At 39.4% G+C, this 18,925-nt stretch overlaps 1 protein-coding gene across 2 annotated transcripts in view; it reads right to left on the bottom strand.

The window, feature by feature from the left end:
- Nucleotides 1–18,925, bottom strand: part of slc38a9 (solute carrier family 38 member 9) — a 49,635-nt gene that overhangs the window by 19,198 nt on the left and 11,512 nt on the right. For both annotated transcript variants that reach the window (XM_049604051.1, XM_049604052.1), the window contains exons 2-8: nucleotides 18,073–18,216; nucleotides 16,058–16,187; nucleotides 10,693–10,811; nucleotides 10,519–10,582; nucleotides 10,241–10,334; nucleotides 5,747–5,917; nucleotides 2,207–2,266 (exon numbers count right to left, since the gene is read on the bottom strand). In XM_049604051.1, the coding sequence (XP_049460008.1) occupies nucleotides 2,207–2,266; nucleotides 5,747–5,917; nucleotides 10,241–10,334; nucleotides 10,519–10,582; nucleotides 10,693–10,811; nucleotides 16,058–16,187; nucleotides 18,073–18,170 (736 nt within the window). In that variant the 5' untranslated portion in view covers nucleotides 18,171–18,216. The remainder of the gene's footprint in view (nucleotides 1–2,206; nucleotides 2,267–5,746; nucleotides 5,918–10,240; nucleotides 10,335–10,518; nucleotides 10,583–10,692; nucleotides 10,812–16,057; nucleotides 16,188–18,072; nucleotides 18,217–18,925) is intronic.

Here is an 18,925-nt window from a genome sequence, read left to right as displayed (position 1 = left end):
GAAAACAGGCAATAAATCACAATATATTTTATCGCAATACTCAGCATATCGCAACACATTTAAAATCCCGATAATATTGTATCGTGACTAAAGTAATGTAATATCGTATCATGATTCCCACCCCTGGGTTGGGCCAGTGTAAAAATTTTCAAACCAGTTTGATATTAAACCACTGGACCGGACTGGTATGCTGAATTTTACCATGTGTCACAGCTCCCTGTGCACAGTGAATCCATTACATGTGCACTTCATGTAAACAAACCACATAAATATCAGCAGTTTGCTTGAGATCAGATGTAACCACTTAAAACATGAGTGAGTAGCCTACTTGCTATCTTCCTTTTGTATTGTGATATTTACTAAAATTGACATACAACATAGCTAACAGAAAGTAGCATGGCTTGTAATAAACGATGTTGATTTAGCTCACCAGACCAGAAACTGTCAGCCCCCTGGCGATCTTTTTCCAGCAAGCCTCCACCTTATTTAAGTTTTTGCAGTGAAATAAGAAGTTATCAGGTGGATAATTCCTCATCTTAACTTCATTAATCAGTCGTTCCTCAGTCATTGTTGAGTAATATAAATATAAACATGCTGTCCAACAAAATTTAAGTAGCAGTAACAGCAGTACTGCCTCGCTTATTTTGGACACCCCTATGTTGGCTTCAAATCCAAAGTGCTGCCATGTTGGTGCAATTTTAATTTTCTTGCTACATCTCCTCTTGTCACCTCAAAAAAAAAAATAAATAAAAAAAATAAATAAATAAAAAAACTTTGTAAAGAAACACAGTGTCTGCGCTCTGCCCCACCCATCTCCTGAAACATGATCCCCTTCATGACCTCGGCTCAGTGCCAGTCAGACACTGGTGACTTTTTTAGTCCATCTACAAACATAATATTATGTAAATCACATGATCATATTGCTGCTGTGGCTCAGAGATAGAGCAGGGCCCTATTTCAGAAAGCAGGATTAGTGAAAACTCTGAGTATGTTAAGCCTGAGATGAGGGAAACTCTGAGTCTTCCACTTCACAAAGCCAGTTCAGCGTAACCCTGAACCAGTTACTATGGCAACATACTCTGTGAAGCAAACCAGCTCAGCAGGTGAGCATGTAGCAGGAGGGGGAAACATTGCATGTCCTTTTGTGAATAAAGTCATTGATGTTGAGGCACAAATTATTCAGGGGCTGTTGCATATGAAGATGGTGATTAGACCCCATATGGATGTCTTATCATTCCTGGAGGAGTGTCAATATGAAAGATACCATTTCACCTCACACTCTATCACTTATCTAACAATCTGTTCCATCCAGATATATCAAATATTACTCATCGTGGATTTGCATTATCATCGGAGCAAATTTTTTGCATTGCCCTGTGATTCTTAAGCAGCGGCAGTTTTCTTTCTAACATCAGAGATACTGAACACATCAGTGAGGTCTATGGTCGTAAGAAAAGTGACTCTGGCTCTGAAAACTTTTGCCCGTTTTTGTGGTTTTCCCTGGGCATAAATCAGAAAGGATCATCAAAGAATGAAAGGGTAAATGTGACCTGTAGTGTAAAAGCTCTTTGAGTGGTCAGAAGACTAGAAAAGTGCTTTACAGGTGAAGTTCATTTATCATTAATGCAATACAGGTTAAATTTAGCATAATGACGCCATCAATCATTATCATCCAAGCAAATAAAAACAATGAAAACCAAAACTGTTAGATTTCAATAAGGACATTTTTTCACTCCATTGTAAGCTAGGACTGGGACACTGAGTTTTTATGGTTAAATATTAGTTATAATATTAGTTACGACAGTAACTCGTGGATAAAAGGTTGTCAGTTTCATAGTTATTTGATATATTTAGCCGATGCATTATTAAATTAAGGGTTGGAATTATTATCAATTAAAGCCTTTTTTAGTGAATGTGGTTTTAATATGCTCTGCATTAATTAAAACGTGTGTTTACATTCTCTAGGACAGTTAGGCCTTAATCATTTGTGTATAGGCAGTTCTAAATGTGTTTGCAGAATATGAACAAATTCAAAGTAAGAAAATAATAATGACTCCTAGATTTGTGTGTAAAATGTTCATGCCCACAGTTTAATCACAGATTTGCTCGATCACAGTGTTTGTACATAAGGCCCAATGTGACCACTGCTAAAACCCGCATCTACAATGAAGTTAAAGTTGAAAGTCAGATGGTGTAAGTGACTTACCTCTATCTGAGCTGTTGGTTCCAAACTCTGAATCTGACATGTTGACATTGTGAGCATAGTCTGTAGACAGGAGAGGAAACTATCAGATCAAGCAAAAGCTCTTTTTCTGCACTTTTAGTGGTGCAACCACTAATAATTTACCATCAGTCTCCACAAAATAACCACTATCTATAAGCAGGCTTTCTGATGTGTACTCTTAACAGTGCTATGATATCACTCTCTCGACAAACAGAGCCACCCATCTACTCCCACCAGCCTGCTCTGCAACGGGTAACTCTAAGTGTACATCACTGCAGAATTTAAAAGTTCAAAAGAGGTTTGGACTTTGAAACATACAGAGATGTGTAGTTCCATGACATTTGCAAAATACATTAAGAACATATGATGTACAGTGAATTTGATGACATGGACTAGCTAGCTGCTTAACTAGCTACTTAAAAAGGTACACTATACAGGAATTGTGTTCCTGTTTGTAAACACAATCCTCAGTGAAACTGAAGCCAATCCCAGAATTACTCTTGCTTTGGAACAAGCGTTGTCCGCTTGACATTTCACCTCACAATATTGTGTTTTTGGTGTTGTGTCCATGATTTTTGTAGTTTCCTCTGCACTGGCTGCCGCAGCTGCCCACCAGGTAACCCACAAAAAGCTGTGTAAAAATGAACTACATGTGGGCAGGCAGCAGGTGAGAAAAAAAATGATTTTTTTATTTTTCAGAATAAAACAAATTAAATATGCAGTATATGTGTAATATTTTGACATCTAAATCACAATTATCAAGCCGCAATTCCTTTTATTTGGTAAGTCAGTGACAACTGTAACCTTTGACTCTGTCGTCACATTCGTCACTAATGTGGAGAACTCCACCCATGAAACTTTTAAGCCTGAGGATGAGGTGGTAGCATACATTGAGTTTAAGACACCCAGGGAGGACCCTTTTAAGGTTTTATAGTGGTGTAGGGAGCATGCTAAAATGTTTCCTAACCTGGCAGTGATTGTGCAGAATGTTTTCGCCATCCCCGCATCAACCACAACCAGTGGAAAAGACTTTTAGTCCACTGGATTTGTAATTCAAAAATGGAGAACCCAGCTTAATGTGATTAACTGTAGCCTGTGTGTGTTTAATCATGAGTGCGGGTTGGGTCACAAGACTTGGCTTCGACTTAGACATAATGACAGGTAACAGGTCAGTTCTGGTACTGAGCTTTATGGGTATGGACGGGTGCGATTTTTCGAAAAAATGGACCAGTGCAGGACTCTAGCATGCAGCTTACAGTCTGGCACCTGGTTGCTACCGTTTTTTATTAAGTCCCAACCTCACCTGCGCACGGTGACCAGGAACGTACCCAACACAGCAACATAAGAAGAAAGAAGAAAATTAGGGATGCACAATAATATTGGCATGTCGTCGATATTGGCTGATATTGGCTGTAAAATGAACCATCAGAATTGGCCAACATGTTTTTTCTTATTTTGCATAACGAATGAATATTACATACATTGAAAAGCAATGTATTTCATGTCTCCATCTGCTGGTGGGCCATCATGTTAAGAGTACGCATGTATAAAAAGATGTTAATTCCACTACAGAAGAGACTTGATGATCACTAAAATTAGCTGGGAAAAAAAGTTGATATATTGTAACCGGTATTGGTTATCGGTGAAATGAGTTGTTACATAACGGCAAAAAATGCTTTATCTAAACTCCTTAAGAAAATTCAAGCAGAGGGCAGAGTGAGACGTCAGTGACCCACTGAGAGTGGGTCAGTAGTGAGTAGTAGTAAACCTTTAAAGTCACAATGGCATGACAATGGACTCAGTGGTGAGCACATGGCGATGCAGACTTATATAAATATGCTCATTAGAGCTGTAATCGTTTGTGTATTCGTACTGAACCGTCACAGACAATACAGAGGTGATAGCCTAGTGGACACAGCCACACGCAGATGCACACAGTATGGAGACTGATAGATGTAATAAGGAACCAAAGTTCCCAAGTGCAATTTCTGACTGGAAACATTTAGGTGTCCACCCCAGCAAGAGGTGCTGAGGTTAGCACAAAAAGTGGACTGGCAAATTAAACAGCACAGGTGGAAGACCCGTATGCGCCTTCCTGGTCAGTCACAACAGCAGAGAGAGAAAGAGCTGTGTAGTAAACAAGGTCCTTTGTAGGGTATGTGGTTGGGAACACATTCAACATGAACAAGATGCGGCAGTCACTGGGATGATAAATGTTTAAATACAGCCACGGTGAAACTCATGGAAACACTCATCCTAGTGCTAACGTCTTACTTTGTATCATTTTATGTATTTTTCTATGATGCCTACAATTCTGAAATGGTTTGTTAATATGTCGGACATATCATAAATACAATCTGATATGGGAAAATAAATTTTCACTAGTTACAATCTTTTTTTGAAATGTGAAAATTCAATTGTAGATATCCGTAATCATTATTCTTACTAGAGAAAAAGGAATTACTGATATCCATCATTAAATTAAAGATAAATGTAAATCAGTCCAACTATGCCCTAACTTTTGAAAACTAGTAAAAACTAACGGGCCTTTTCAACTGTTACTTTTGGCCACGTTGAGTGCATTTCCATTATCAGTTTAGATATGCTGTGCCACACCAAGCTTTTCTTCACCTGAAACAAGCGTGTATATGTATTGCAAGACTCTACTCACCTCTGTCTGTGGGAGACGAGAGAGAAAGGTGTCTCTAAAAGTCTCTGTGTGGTCAACTCTCAGTACTTTTGTAGCTTCTAACTGAATCTTTGTGGTTTGGAGTTTAGTTTCTCTCGTGTCCCTGTTTATACTTAAGCTATCTGCTTCATTTTACTGTTTCATGTTCGCTATTAGCCGTATTAGAAGCTGCTTGAAAACTCAACATTTCCTTATTTTGGTGCTTCACAATAAAAATTTATACATAAGAAATTAACAGGGACTTTTATTGTGAATAATCTATAGGAAATGAAATTTGTTAAGCACTGAATTAGGGGAACTTTGTTAGCAGCTTTTCTTCAATAAAGGCAAGTCTAATACCCCTTTTCGACAGTCATGGACTGGCTTGGCTTGGCTCACTTTGGTTTGGGCCGTCAGCCCAGCACAGCAGGGATCTGCATTTCCATGGCAACAGGGCTACCTGCTGGAAGGTGTGTCTCTAACTGATGACGACTCATCTTGGGTGATGATATTTAAAAGCAGCGGGTTGCTCCACAGCTTAAGCCCCTGTTATTGTTATTGTGATTGCTGCATGTGTTTTTCCATCACACAGCAGGGCAGGTAAAGGATGTTTACCTGTTGGGGTGAGCTGTTTGCAGAGGTGCAGTAAGAGCCTGTTGTTTGCATCTTTTCATCAGCATCTTACTGTGGCTGTTTATGCTTTTACTCTTCCTTTCTGTGCTACTAGTCTGCCCTACTGATTAAATGTTTGAAGGGCTGGCCATAATTAGACACCACTGATGTGTGCTGATCAACCAAATGAAATTGCATTGTGACACCTTTTTTTCTGATGCTAACTCAGTACTGTGACTTACTGTAGATAAATTGTCCGGTGTTGTAAAGGAAATTGGACATGAGGACCCAGTAAACCACCATGGCTCCAATAAGTGACACCATGGAGAAGACCAAGCTGGACCACTTGCCAAACTTGCCAAAGTAGTACCTACAAACATCAGGGAATTCCCAGTCGGATGTGTCCATGTAGGCTGGAGAGAACACAGAGAATGAACAGATACATGTGGGATTATTTTTGCCATGTCACTGATAAAAAGCAGTACATTTCACTGTTCTCAATGATCATGCCCTTTAAATCATTTACTGCAAAGTCATCCACAGTTTGAGTCCTAGTCACTAGCTTTCCTTGTAGTCTTTGGCTTTCAGAATTACAAGTCCTTACCCTGCTGTTTGTGGATGGGAGGTTAGCCTGGTCATAGGGACGTAAAATAGGTACAGGCATGTGGACATAAAAACTTACTTAACTTTAATTTCCAATGGGTGTTAACTGAGAAACATCCAATCAGTGAGCTAAACTTCTGTTAAGTAAACCTTTTAATAAATTCAGCCATTTATATCAGTTCACTTTCAGATTCAGGGTCAATTGTGGATGGATTCAGCAGCAATGACACTGTGTTTTGTTTCTGTTTCATAAATTCTAAGTTACAACTGTGACTTACATCTCTGGTTGCTATCTTAACCATAGCAACTGCCTACTCATGGATAAATGGCTGTAGTATTTAGAGCACTTTACCCTACTAAACTGACAGGAAAAAAAGAACTTGAATGTTGATTACTTGTTGCCATCACGCAACACCTTTGTGTCATTAAATTATTTAGGAGATCCCCAAGCCTCTCTGCTAACTAACTCTGAGATTTATGTGATTTTTTTTTTTCAGTGTAAAAACTTATTGTGGCACCTCTTACTTTACTCATTTGTAAAACAGACATTTAAAAATTTGCACTGTTTATAAGTGCAGGGAAAAGATGAAAATCAATAGAATTTCAGCTACAATAAAGTCTAATCTTAAGAACTGTGATGTGATGTGTTTGCCTGACTTGGTCAGTTTCAGTGTACATGCTGCTGTGAGGTGTGAAAAGGTGCCAAATACAAGTTAAAGGATCCACTCCTCTGCAGGAACAACAGTATAAAACAAACACATATTTTAATTAAAAACTGATTACTATTAGTTATGTACAGAAGGAAAATTTGTAGTAACAAAAAATTGACATGCAAGCAGGTGTACCCAGGGGTCCTAGCACTCAATGCAACTCGGAACCGAAGTTGCAGTGTCTTGGGGTACTCAGGAGGTAGAGGCAGTGGTAGGTAGGTAATTCTTGGCTCCGCGTCCACCGTGCTGAGAATGTATGACAGGGAGGTCGCGTTTGAAAACTGGTGATAAACAGCTGACGTTTGAACATCATAGTCACGATGTGAAACGCATCCTAGCGCACGTTTAATGCAATGTAAATTCAATAGTGCATATTTGACCATTTCTTCTATGACATTTTAGGGGAAGATCAGCCTCCCTTGTTGTCTCAGAGCAATCGCCCCTGCATGTAACCCATATGAGAAAGTCTTATTTTTTATTTGTGCTGCAGGGTACCTTTAAAGGGTACTTTAAAAGGACTTTTAAAGGGTACTTTAAAAGTACCCTGTGAAGTTTTGACAACTGCTAGCGCTACAGAGCAATGCTTTCTACCATGTACTAAGAAACAAACCTATGCACCAGCGAAGGTGGGGTCGATGACTGCAAGGAGGTCAAAATGGATGTAAACAATGCTGGTTTGAAATGTATTAGAAAAATCTGCTTTATGATGGTGTGTTTTATGAGGAAGTAAATGCACTCAACATATTTATTAGATCTCAAGGACACACACAATTGGTTTTGGTGAGGAAACACTGAATGGAAATAGAAACTTTGTTCACAAGACACCCCATCGGATACCTTTAATTTGAGTCAGTGGATTGCATAATGGAAACCCTCACCTTTCCTAACAAACAGCACCAATAATGTTCTAAATATTTTCTCTTATGATGTTAACAAGGTTGCCAACTCTCAAACTTTCAGCATGAGACACCCACTTACAGGCTCTGTCTCACACTCTCACACTGCCCAAACAAATCCCACACCAAATATGAGACAGACACAAAGCTACTCCCTAATGAAAAATACAGCTATGAAGGAGAGTTCTCAATCTCAACCTGAGCCCGACGGCTACAGAAAAACCCGACAGGTTGGACCAGGTTTGGGACGAAAATGTGCACTGACTGGCCAGGTGACGTAGGGCTTGAGAACTGTTTTTTGTTTTTTTTGTTTGTTTGTTTTTTAAATAATTAAATATAAAAGAATAAAAAGTGCAGGCAGAGAGAGAAGGAGCTGGGGCAGCCAGAGCAGGGAGGGAGCATTTCTCCCAAAGCAGCTGCTCCGGGAGGGAAATACAGTGTGGAGAGTTGGTGATCCACCGAGCTGGTCCATTTTCCACTTGAGACATGCATGGCTTGTGTCGCTACATAGCCGAAGCATCCCGGGCGACAGGAGCTGACTGCTGCTTTTTGTGGGGGTCAGGCTTGGTCGGGCTCAGGGTCAATATTTTAGGCTTTGATTCACACAGTTTGGTTATATTTGGGTTGTAAATTTTTCGGCACATTGAGAATTCTAACCTCCACACACAAAACAAACAATAAAACATGCAGCATATACAATGGGGTTCCAACATCGATAGTGGTAGGACCCCAAAATAATAAAGCCCTCCGGAGTTTACAAGGCTTGTAATATTAGTTAGGTGTTACTTTAACATTCATCATTATACTGGGTAGTAGTCACAGCTGCTGCGTATTCCCAGCACATTATTTAAAGCATTTTGTAGAAACTGATGATTATCTATATAATATGTATCCAATAGTGGGATAGTTAGTGGGCTAAAACTGTACATTAGTAGTTGAGGTAGCACGTTAAAAGGCAGATAGTTAAAGTGTTTATATGTTGTATTGACTTAAAAGTGGGGTGCACTGGTAGTTCACATGGGAAAGGTGCAGCTAGCCCTTGTTGCAGCAGCATACCATACCATGACTTAGTCATACCAAAAATTAGAAGAAAAAAAACCAAAACAAAACATTCGGCCACAGGGGGTGCCACAGTGATCGGTTGCATTTTAGCCATTTTTAAGCATTTTTCTGTTGTTACAGCGCCACCCAGTTGCCAATTAGTTAAATTTCTCCAGTCACCTTGTGGTGCCCTGTTCTACATATCTACCAAGTTTAGTAAAAATCAATATGGCGGTTAGGCCTAGATAAAAAATTAGCTCTCTAGCGCCCCCATTTTGTTTGATGGGGTCAATAATGGAGGCGTCCCCTCAGATTATGTGTGGTCATATGCCCACAAAGTTGCATGGTGATCGGTGAAACCCTTGAGATGTTATACACCTTTATGTGATGAGCCACGCCCTCCCCAATATTCACTGCCTTAAAGCTCAGTTTTAGTAAGTTTTCCAACTTTTGCCAAGAGGGAACTTTAGATATTGGTCCCTAGATTATGTTCACCGAGTTTCATGCAGATCAGTCAAACTTCCTAGGAAGAGATCGATTTGAAGTGTTTTTCAAAAAATTCAAAATGGTGGAAAATCTATATAATCGTAAGTTATGGGTTCTTGAGGCATTTGTTCCTCATGAGGAGAGGCATCTCTGTGCAAAGTTTCATGTCTGTACGACATACAGGGCATGAGATATGCCCATTCAAAGTTTGCAAATTCAATCGGTTGCTATAGCGTCCCCCTTTGGCCAATTGATGTAATATTGCTTCATTCGCATCCTCCCATGACCCTCTACCACTGTGCCAAATTTCACATGGATTGACCAAGTCAGTGAGGAGAAAAATGTGGAACAGACACACCCACAGACCCACAGACACACCCACAGACAGAGTTTTCGTCATTATATACAGTAGTAACGCCAGGGCCACACTACCCGCGGAAGCGCAGCGCACCGAAATTCTCTCGCGCGCCGGAGCACCTCCGTTCACATCAGACGCGCATTTCTCCACGCCGTCGACAAGCAATTCTGCTCCCAGCTCTTGTTTTTCACTGCCTGGCTTGTCAGATTCGCTTGTGGCTTGCGCAGAAAATAGACCAGACGCCGAACTGATCGCTGCAAATCGTGAGCCTGCCGCGGAGCTTCCCGGCGCGGCGCGGCCAGTGTGGACGACACAGTCGGTTAACATGGGCGCTGAAAGGAAACTGCCTTCTCTTCTCGGCGCTTCGAGGCTATTCGCGGTGCTTCCGCGGGCGGTGTGGCCCTAGCGTAAGATAAGATAATAATAATGATCAGGGGAGACTGCTGTACTAATATCTACAAAATTACACTTAATTCTATGAAATTATTGAAACAAGTTGACTTGTATTAAACATAAAATAATGGATTTTCACATTAAAGGATAATTCCAGTTTCTTACATTTGAAAAAAAAAAAAAAAAGTGTTATCATCAAATGTGCTAACTTTTTAGCTACTATCAGCAGAATAGTGTTGCTGGACTTACGTATTGCCTTTGGTGATTTGAGGACAATGTAACAACAGTAGAGCATCAGCAGGCCTGTGAAGATGAGGATGAAGATTCCCAGGGTGAAACCAGCCTAAATGGACAAAGACAACACTGACTATTTAGATTTTAGTTTTTGTCCCGTTAGGCAAATTTAATGAACAAACATGCTGCAAGTCTGCATTTCAAGATTAACTGAGGTCAGTACAAAACTAGTCATTTTAGATGCGGCTTTGCAGGAGCCAAGGACTTGAAGTATGTGTAATAAGGCAAATCACCTGCTTTATACCCCAGGGTATGCTGAGTATAGATGTACCCATCATTGTGTTCCATATCGCAAATCTGTGAGCGGGGAAAAGCAAGGTTACCATCAAAGCAGTCAAAGACAGTCACAAATATAAATGCAACATTTAGCTCAGACTGATTTGCTGACTGATGTTGGCAGGGCTTACATGGTGATGATACTTGGGTTTTTAGAAGAGTGGTCACTGCTTGTAACCTTGAAAGCTGTCCCCAGTGGACTGTAGATGTAGATCTCCTCTGGTCGGGGGATCACATGGTCTGGAGGACTCTGAACGAAACAACAGCCAGATACAAAACATGAAGTCCTTACAGGTACATAACATGAGCCTTTAAAGGGCATTAATAAAGGAATTATGTTTGTGTTACAGTGGTAGTATATTTATTTGTAACAGAGACAAGAAAACATATCATAGGAAGCACATTACCACGACATACAAATTAATCTTCAACACTCAACAGCCATTGACCTGATAGAGGTCTCATGAGATCATAATATACAAAACTTCAACCCATGTATGTGCTAAAAAATAGTAACTTGGAGGTTTATTTTTAAATAACAAAGTGGCTTTGGGGTGTATTTTCATTATACCATGGACAAAGATTTTTATAGTTCTGGGCAGTGCGTTTTTTTCTTGTAAGTTTTATTCCCAATATATTTGGAAACCTTGCAAAACTATGGCAACCTGCATGGCAAAACATTACTTGCAAAAAAAAAAACAAAAAACAGACCTCCCTTTCTAAGAGGAGTACTAAATGACAAAACCTCTCAGTGTTATTATATAAACTTCCAAGGCAATTCCTGCAGAGGGTGCTGTGGGTATGCTCAGGGCCTTCACCAGGGGCCCGTTGCACAAAAGTAGGATTCAGACATCCAGGATAAATGACTGAACTGGGTTCAGTGAATCCAAAACAAGAGCGTCCAGGCTTAATTGGTTGCACAAAGACCAAGCCAGGATGAGCAGACACGGATTCATCAAGCCAGGTGAAACCAATCCTGGATCAGTGCGTGCACGCAGCTTCCTCAAATAGACCCCGCCATCGATCACAGATTCACTGATTCACCATGACAACAAGAGTGGCGTACTTTTCCCCGTCGGAGGCAGAAATCCTCATGGAGGTTTACGAGGAGGTAAAGGATCGAATCAAAAAGAAAGGCAACACCGCCACAGTAATAAAACAACTAGAGAAAGCGTGGCAAAGTATTCCAGACCGCCTGAATGCGTAAGTAGTGCACAAATACACACACTGCTCCGCTGAAACCATCACAATTACAATCCAAATAGTTAATTAACATCTCCGAAAACGTAGTTGTACTCTGATTATGAATCAGTTGAAATTGTAACTGAAATTGGCTGCAGATGTGAGTGAAATTGTGTAAATGTAACTCCATCAGACTTTGATAAATAAATGAGCTCATTGACTTAATTGAATTTCCCTTTGGGATAAATAAAGTTCCTCTTATCTTATCTTATCTTATCTTAGCTCCTCATGCTCCATGCTCCTCTGCTGTTTCATTATATGTATGCAATTTTGTGTGTGCATGCATGTGTATGCTGATTAATCATAAGAATATATATATATATATATATATATATATATATATAGATAGATACATACATACATACATAGATAGATAGATAGATAGATAGATAGATATAAAATCCCCCGATTTTGTGAATAGGAAATCCTTTCACAGTATTAATGTTAAGGTGAACATGACTTTTTCATATTGTCGATTAACACTGTGCATTGCTTGTTATGTGCATTGATTGGTTTAATAGTCTTCATCTTATAATTTCAGATGGTCTGCAATGCTGACTATCTGATCAGCAATGTTGTGGAAAAGTGGCCTGGCTTGGTCCATGACTCCGGAGTCTTTCGGACCTCTGGAATCTATCAGCACCTATCACAAGGTGAGCCACACAGCCTCTATTAATAACCACTTTTTAACATCATGGCTGTGTCAAGAATGTCACTCTATTTATGAGAATGTGATGATGAGATTTTGTATTGACAGGTGAATTCTCTGGTGTGTTGCTGGGGGACAGGGGGTATGCCTGCCAGCCTTTTCTCCTCACACCATACACAGACCCACTTTCACTGTCTTAACCACTTAAGGGTCAGCCCTTTGAGAGCATGTGACATTACTGTGGCCTGTGCTGTCCTCCACAATGTGGCCTGCCTGAGGAAGGAGAGGGCCCCCAGAGTGCCATCACACATGGACTGGGACAATCCTGCCATCTTCCCTGATGACGACAGTGGTCGGCTGGTCAGGGACCAATATGTGTTAAATTATTTTAGTTAACATGCATGTTTTTAAATTTAAGTTAAATATGTCCTGCAGTGGCAGAGACGCATGCTGTGAATTTCAGTTAAATATGGCCTGCATTGGCAGAGGAATTTGTGTGTGTTTTTTTATTCAATTTAAATTGATTTGGCCTCTTATGTTGTTTGTGCTGTATACTGTGTGTATACAAGATTGCAGGGAGGCTACTGCATCCATTCATTTGTATGTTCATTTGTTGTGTATGGATTTGTCCTGCATTTATTTCAGTGTGCAGGCATGCGGGGTGTATCACATACAGACCTTTGAATGTGTATTTATTCTTGTTTTGTATAATATGCTTTGATTCTGTGCTTTCTATCTTGTAGAGTCACTGTGTGACTTGAAAATACCAGTTTTGAAAGAAGCTGATGGTTTACTTGCTTTGATTTATCCTTATTCAATAAAGGGACATCATATTACTCTTTGTGTATTTATATTTATATGGGATGTGTGTTTTATATATAGTCTATGGGAAACTGTAAATTATCTAATGATTGCAAAATCATCTAAAATCATCATTTATCTAAAATGATTGCAATTAATGATCACAAATGTTTAAAAAATGACAGTGGGTCTGGCTGAATGTGATAACAATGTGCAGTGGGCAGTGGAATAACTATTGGTTTCCGTTTGTGGTGACTGCAGACTGAGATAAGGGATGAGACTGAATAATAGATAATAATAGATCCTGGAACTTAGCCTGGTCTGGAGCAGGCCAGCTTCACAGAATAAATCTCTATGGTAACTTATGTCATAACATATCCCGCTTTCCACTATCCCCCTTTTGTGCAACCGGATCACGGATAAATTGACAGGATAACCAAGATATCCCGGCTTAATCCCTTATCCTAGTTTTGTGCAATAGGCCCCAGCTCAGACTCATGTAAAAGAGATAACATTTCTATTTAGGTATTTGCTTTTTATCTTCTACTTTTGCTGCTTTTTACTTACTATTTGTTGATACTTATTCCTCATGTCCGTATCTCTCTTATCCTTTCTTACGGTCCTTTCTTACTTATGTTTAAAAGGCATGACTGCTCACTGGCCTTGCAGATGTGCACAGCTTGTCAATCTTTTCAGATTTTGCACCTAAACTAGCTACCGTTCGTCTTGTCACATGATCAAATAGAGACTTGACATTACAAACAAGTACATACAAGTTACCCAATGAAACACTACTGCATACCTGTTATTGTCAAAAAAAAACCCAAAGAAAATAAGAAATTATTCATTTAATTGAATAGTTTTTATATATACAGTTTATTCATGTTTTTTCTAGTTGATGTAGAATAGGCATATAATTTTGTTATAGACTGCTATTTAACCAAAAAAAAGAAAAGAAAAGAAAATCATGACAGAGATGGGTTTGCATTTTTGAGTACATACAGGCTATAGTAAATGGCACCATTTTTAATTTAATGTGAGTTCTTCTTTGAACACAGGTGTAGTTCTGAGATGGCAATCTGAATCATTCCCAATTTGTGGAGAGTTGTGGAATACAGTCAACATTTCCTGACATTTATATTGTCTTTAGAGTAGAGCCCAACCATTACTGGATTTTTGGGGCAGGTGCCAATTCCTATATTGGGAAGTAAGAAATTTCCAAAATCAATATATAGGCCGATCATTGTGGACAGAGAGCTCCGATGCAACTTCTAACAGTCGTATGCTCGTTTGCTGTTGGGACATTGTGTCATTGTGTTCCACACAAGAGCGTCTGCTGAGTCAAGCATGTAAAATTCAGTTTACCAATCCGGTCTGGCTCTTAGTATCACACCAGTTACAAAAATTTTACAACAGTCCAACCCTAACGCCTGAACATGCTTATGGCCATGAAAGTGCTTATGAACCTGTCTTATTGATATGAACTGTCAAGGAGTTGGTATTTGATGACTTCTCTTTAACAGAAAGTCAAAAGAAAGATGATTTTAGCTGTGGCTACATTTGATTGTACATTTGAGAGAAATATTGTATGATATACTATAAAAACTAATTAAAAGCCTTGTCCCAGTTAAATGCCCAGTTCCTTTTCCTATCCCACTGTGGCTACCTATTTTGACAAAGAAAGGCCTGTCTCAGTTGAATGCCTGGTCTGGTTACCAAGCAGTTCATTTTTATATTAGTTCTTTGGATGTATAAAGCAGGTTGTTGGCTACCCACTTGAGCTAATGTTAGTTAGGTGCTTAAATCGCACATAGATATGCATGTTTAAACTTTGGTTAGTTTGGAGATGCTACATACCATTAGCTCAGTTTGATTTTCCCTAATTCAATCGTTCCATTAATTTTACTGCAACCATGAGCACCAAAGAATAATTCATTCAGATTCACCGCCATGACCAAAGAACAAGTGGTGACTCCCTACCTCTGAAGCTGTCATTCAAATAAACACAAGAAGTTTGTGCTCTAGAAAAGGATCAGCACTCAGTGAATAACTTCCTAAGCCCTATGATAAGCTATTATGGCAAGGCTTAACTATACAGACCAGTGAGCAGTGATAACTAACATGTCTTTGGGGTCATTGGGTGGGAAATCAGAATGTGTCCATTCTTTAATTACCCTGTAAGTTATTGATATTCCATTAGTCTGTAAGCATCCACTTATCAAAAGAATCAAAAGGGTCTTTCATAAAATTAATCCAAGTTATGAATATCATTTTATCAGGATAAAGTGATGCTGTGTTGGTATGCCGGTTGCCATAAAACAAGTGTCATAACTCTCTGATGCCCGGTCTGTCAGAGCTAGATCAAATAAATAACTCATAATTGATATGTTATTTGAAGCCTAGTTTTTATACAAGTAATATTCATACAGGTTCAAATAAACAATGTGATCATGTTTCCCATCTTTGCTGAGAAACAGTTTTGTGAAAAAGGAATTAAAGGCCTGTCCCATATAGATGCCTGTCCCAAATATAGGCCTGCTAAGTTTAGCGATTTAAGCAAATAATAGCCTGGGCTATAGTTTTACGGTACATGGTATACATACATATACATATACATACAAAAATGTGGTTAATGCAACATACCAAAATAATCAAAATACACTGACTGCAACATTTCCAATACACGGTGTGTGTTTGGGCCATTTGGCCCGTTGCTACTGTGTGTCTAGTGTAGTGCATCTGTGCCACAGTCATGATAATGTGTCCATGGCTACAAAAAATAACTAAGTAGTGATGTGACCTACTAGCAGTCTGTCAGAGGAGCCTGTTAGTCTGCCGTAGTAATGGACTCTGCTGTTGAGGATGGCAGCCTCAGCAGAGACTCTCTCCTGTGGCTCATCAGCTACAATATTCCTGGGCTCTACATGGAAAGGTCTGGAAGAAGCAGACAAAAAAAAATCATGTAATATGTAGCAATATTCAACTCATTTTCACAATCCATTAAAGTTTAAAGTCATGCCAAAGTGCCATACATTCTCTGATTCCAACTTCTCCAGTGTGTGGATTGGCTGCTCTTCTCTATTTCATATCATTCTAAACTGAATATCTTTAGGTTTTAAAAGTTGGTCAGACAAAATAACCAATCTATTTTTAACACCTTGGGATCAGGCAACTAGTGATGGTCATTTTTTACTATTTTCAGACATTTTTTGGACATGCAACTGATCAGAAAATTAATTGAGAGACTGAAAATTAAATCTGTCAGATGCAACCCTAAATTTAAATTTAACAGAGCTGAAATACAAACTTTGTTTTGTTTTGAACCTTAAACATGGTTTGACTGATGGAATTCATACATACTCAAACAAACATACACGTGTATGTGACTTGCTGGAAGGGAGTGTTTGTAATGCTTTATGTGCTAGAAAGCTAGTTGGTCACTGTGAAATACCTAACTGGATTAAAACTCACACAAAGTTCTTATATGTGCCACACACACACACACACACACACACACACACACACACACACACCTTAGTCGTCTTAGTATTCGCTTGTCAAGCGAATTCCAGGAAGCTTAACTTGTAAAAAAGCACCTTGCTTATTATCTAACATACCATGTCAGAAAAGAAGACACAGGCAGGATCCAGGCCAGCTCAGACACCCAGGATCTATGCTCGATATAACCTTCGCGTAAAAGCTACTGTACTGGCACACACATGAATTAAAGATCAACTACAATGCAGCTCAGCAAAACATTATATGAGTAAAATGCAGGTTTTTTTGTGCTTGATTGAGTCATTCTGTAAAGAAACACGATTAACAGATTTTAATTATTAATACAAATGAACTGCACAACAAGAAAACAGAGATCTTGGTCATTACTGTTGAAAATGTGAGAAACAATAAATGTTTTCAATTTAAAAAAGGAGAAAAAATATAGTATATGCGTAGATAGGTATCAGTTAATATGCGGAGATCTTCACAAAATAGCTTGATCTGGATTAAATAAAGCAACCCTCATGGAGAAGCTTGTTTATTAGACTGGCCTTATTTAATAATTAATCATCAACAACTCTGTTAAGCAGACTAAAACCAACAGTGAATAGATGCTTCTATCTATTGTCTGTGTAGGCCTTTACAAAGTAGGGATGTCCCTGAAAACTAATTCTCCTGACAGTTAAACAGAGATTTAAACTAAGATTAGTCAGCTAGCCTAAAAGTAAGAAACAATGCCCGAAAAAAAAAAATAATTGTGCATATTGTAAGAGCCACTTGATATAGTTAATCATATTTTTCAATACCAAAATGTATTTTGTCACCATGATAGCATAACAACCATGCAAGAGACAGTCACTAAACATTACAGGTGAGTAGGTGAGATCGAGAAAAGAAGAAAAAAAAGACTAGAATTACTCCCCCGTGATTGTATGACTCAGCGCACCGGTCAAGTTCCTCTTAGAGTTCACATCCATGTCTGTGAAAACATGGATGCTTTACACCCACCCATTGTCCCCCCGACAGTTAAGAAGATCTATACAATCAGCACAGTTTCAAGGTGGACACCTATCATGTTGAACACCCAGAAATCATGAATATGAAGAAATATAATCTAGTGTGTGGCTTTCTGTTCCATGGTATTCACTTATTCATTATGGCTCTGCATCTACTCTGAGTGTGCCATTAAATGCATAGAACTCTTTGAAGTAATCTATTGAACAACATTGACCTGTGTGCAGCCTTTCTCTGTCATGTGCATGCAGGCATAGTATTGGGAAGTACTGCATATTGATCAATGTAGAGTTTCAGTGTACTCTACCTTTTAGCCTTGAAGTCCAGTGAGTCTGTGGATCCTCGGTGTGAGTAGCTCTCTCCAGTCTGCTCTGAGCTCAGCAGAGGCCTGCAGTCGTCCTCCATGATACTTCTGACTGTCAGCTAAAGCCTCCCAACACTCATCACCTGACTGGAGGAAAGTATGTTGTAAAGTCTGATCAGTGACCATCCCAGAGCAAGCATAACACATTATTTGTGCAGTAAAGTCCTTAACTGCAACCACAGCTGAGATTACAGCTACATTTTTCCAAATCTTGCTGTGTGTCATGAATGTGACTAAATTTCAGGTAATCATTGGTTCCAACTCTCTTCAGCACATTACAAAAATCAATCTGTAGAGACTTGAAACCAGGGTAATCCATACAGTGATTGTGTCTGCTGGATTATCTGTCTCATGCAAGTTTCAAATCTCCAGAAGCTGATTTCCATTAGGACTTCTGGTCAGCTGGTCGACTGGTTGATCGATATGCTCTTGTCCAACCAAATTCTCACTGGTTGGATGGTTGCTAGCGTTGCTCTAACAAGGCCTTGTGTCCACCAAAGTGTTTCTTTGCCCATCTGAAAAACGACAGCTGTTGTTGTTCAGCGCTTGCATTTGTCCTTTGTGATGACTGGTCTATGCTTTACTTGTCCCGGCCCTGCTCCACTGTGATTGGACGACTGGTGACAGCATATTGCTCAACTGTCATTTCTAATCAGAAAAATGGTTGAATATTCACAGAACTCTGTTTTTAGCCACATTGTAACCTGTAGCTCTAACTGCCTCTCTGTACACTGTGCTCATGTGTGTGCTTGCACGAGACCATGAGACATTGGCACCGCCTTCATGTGTGTTCACG

This window comes from Epinephelus fuscoguttatus, linkage group LG18 (assembly GCF_011397635.1).
Source record: "Epinephelus fuscoguttatus linkage group LG18, E.fuscoguttatus.final_Chr_v1".
Lineage (NCBI taxonomy): Eukaryota > Metazoa > Chordata > Actinopteri > Perciformes > Serranidae > Epinephelus > Epinephelus fuscoguttatus.
Note: the sequence above shows the minus strand (reverse complement) of the source record. Positions and strands in the feature narration are given on the sequence as shown.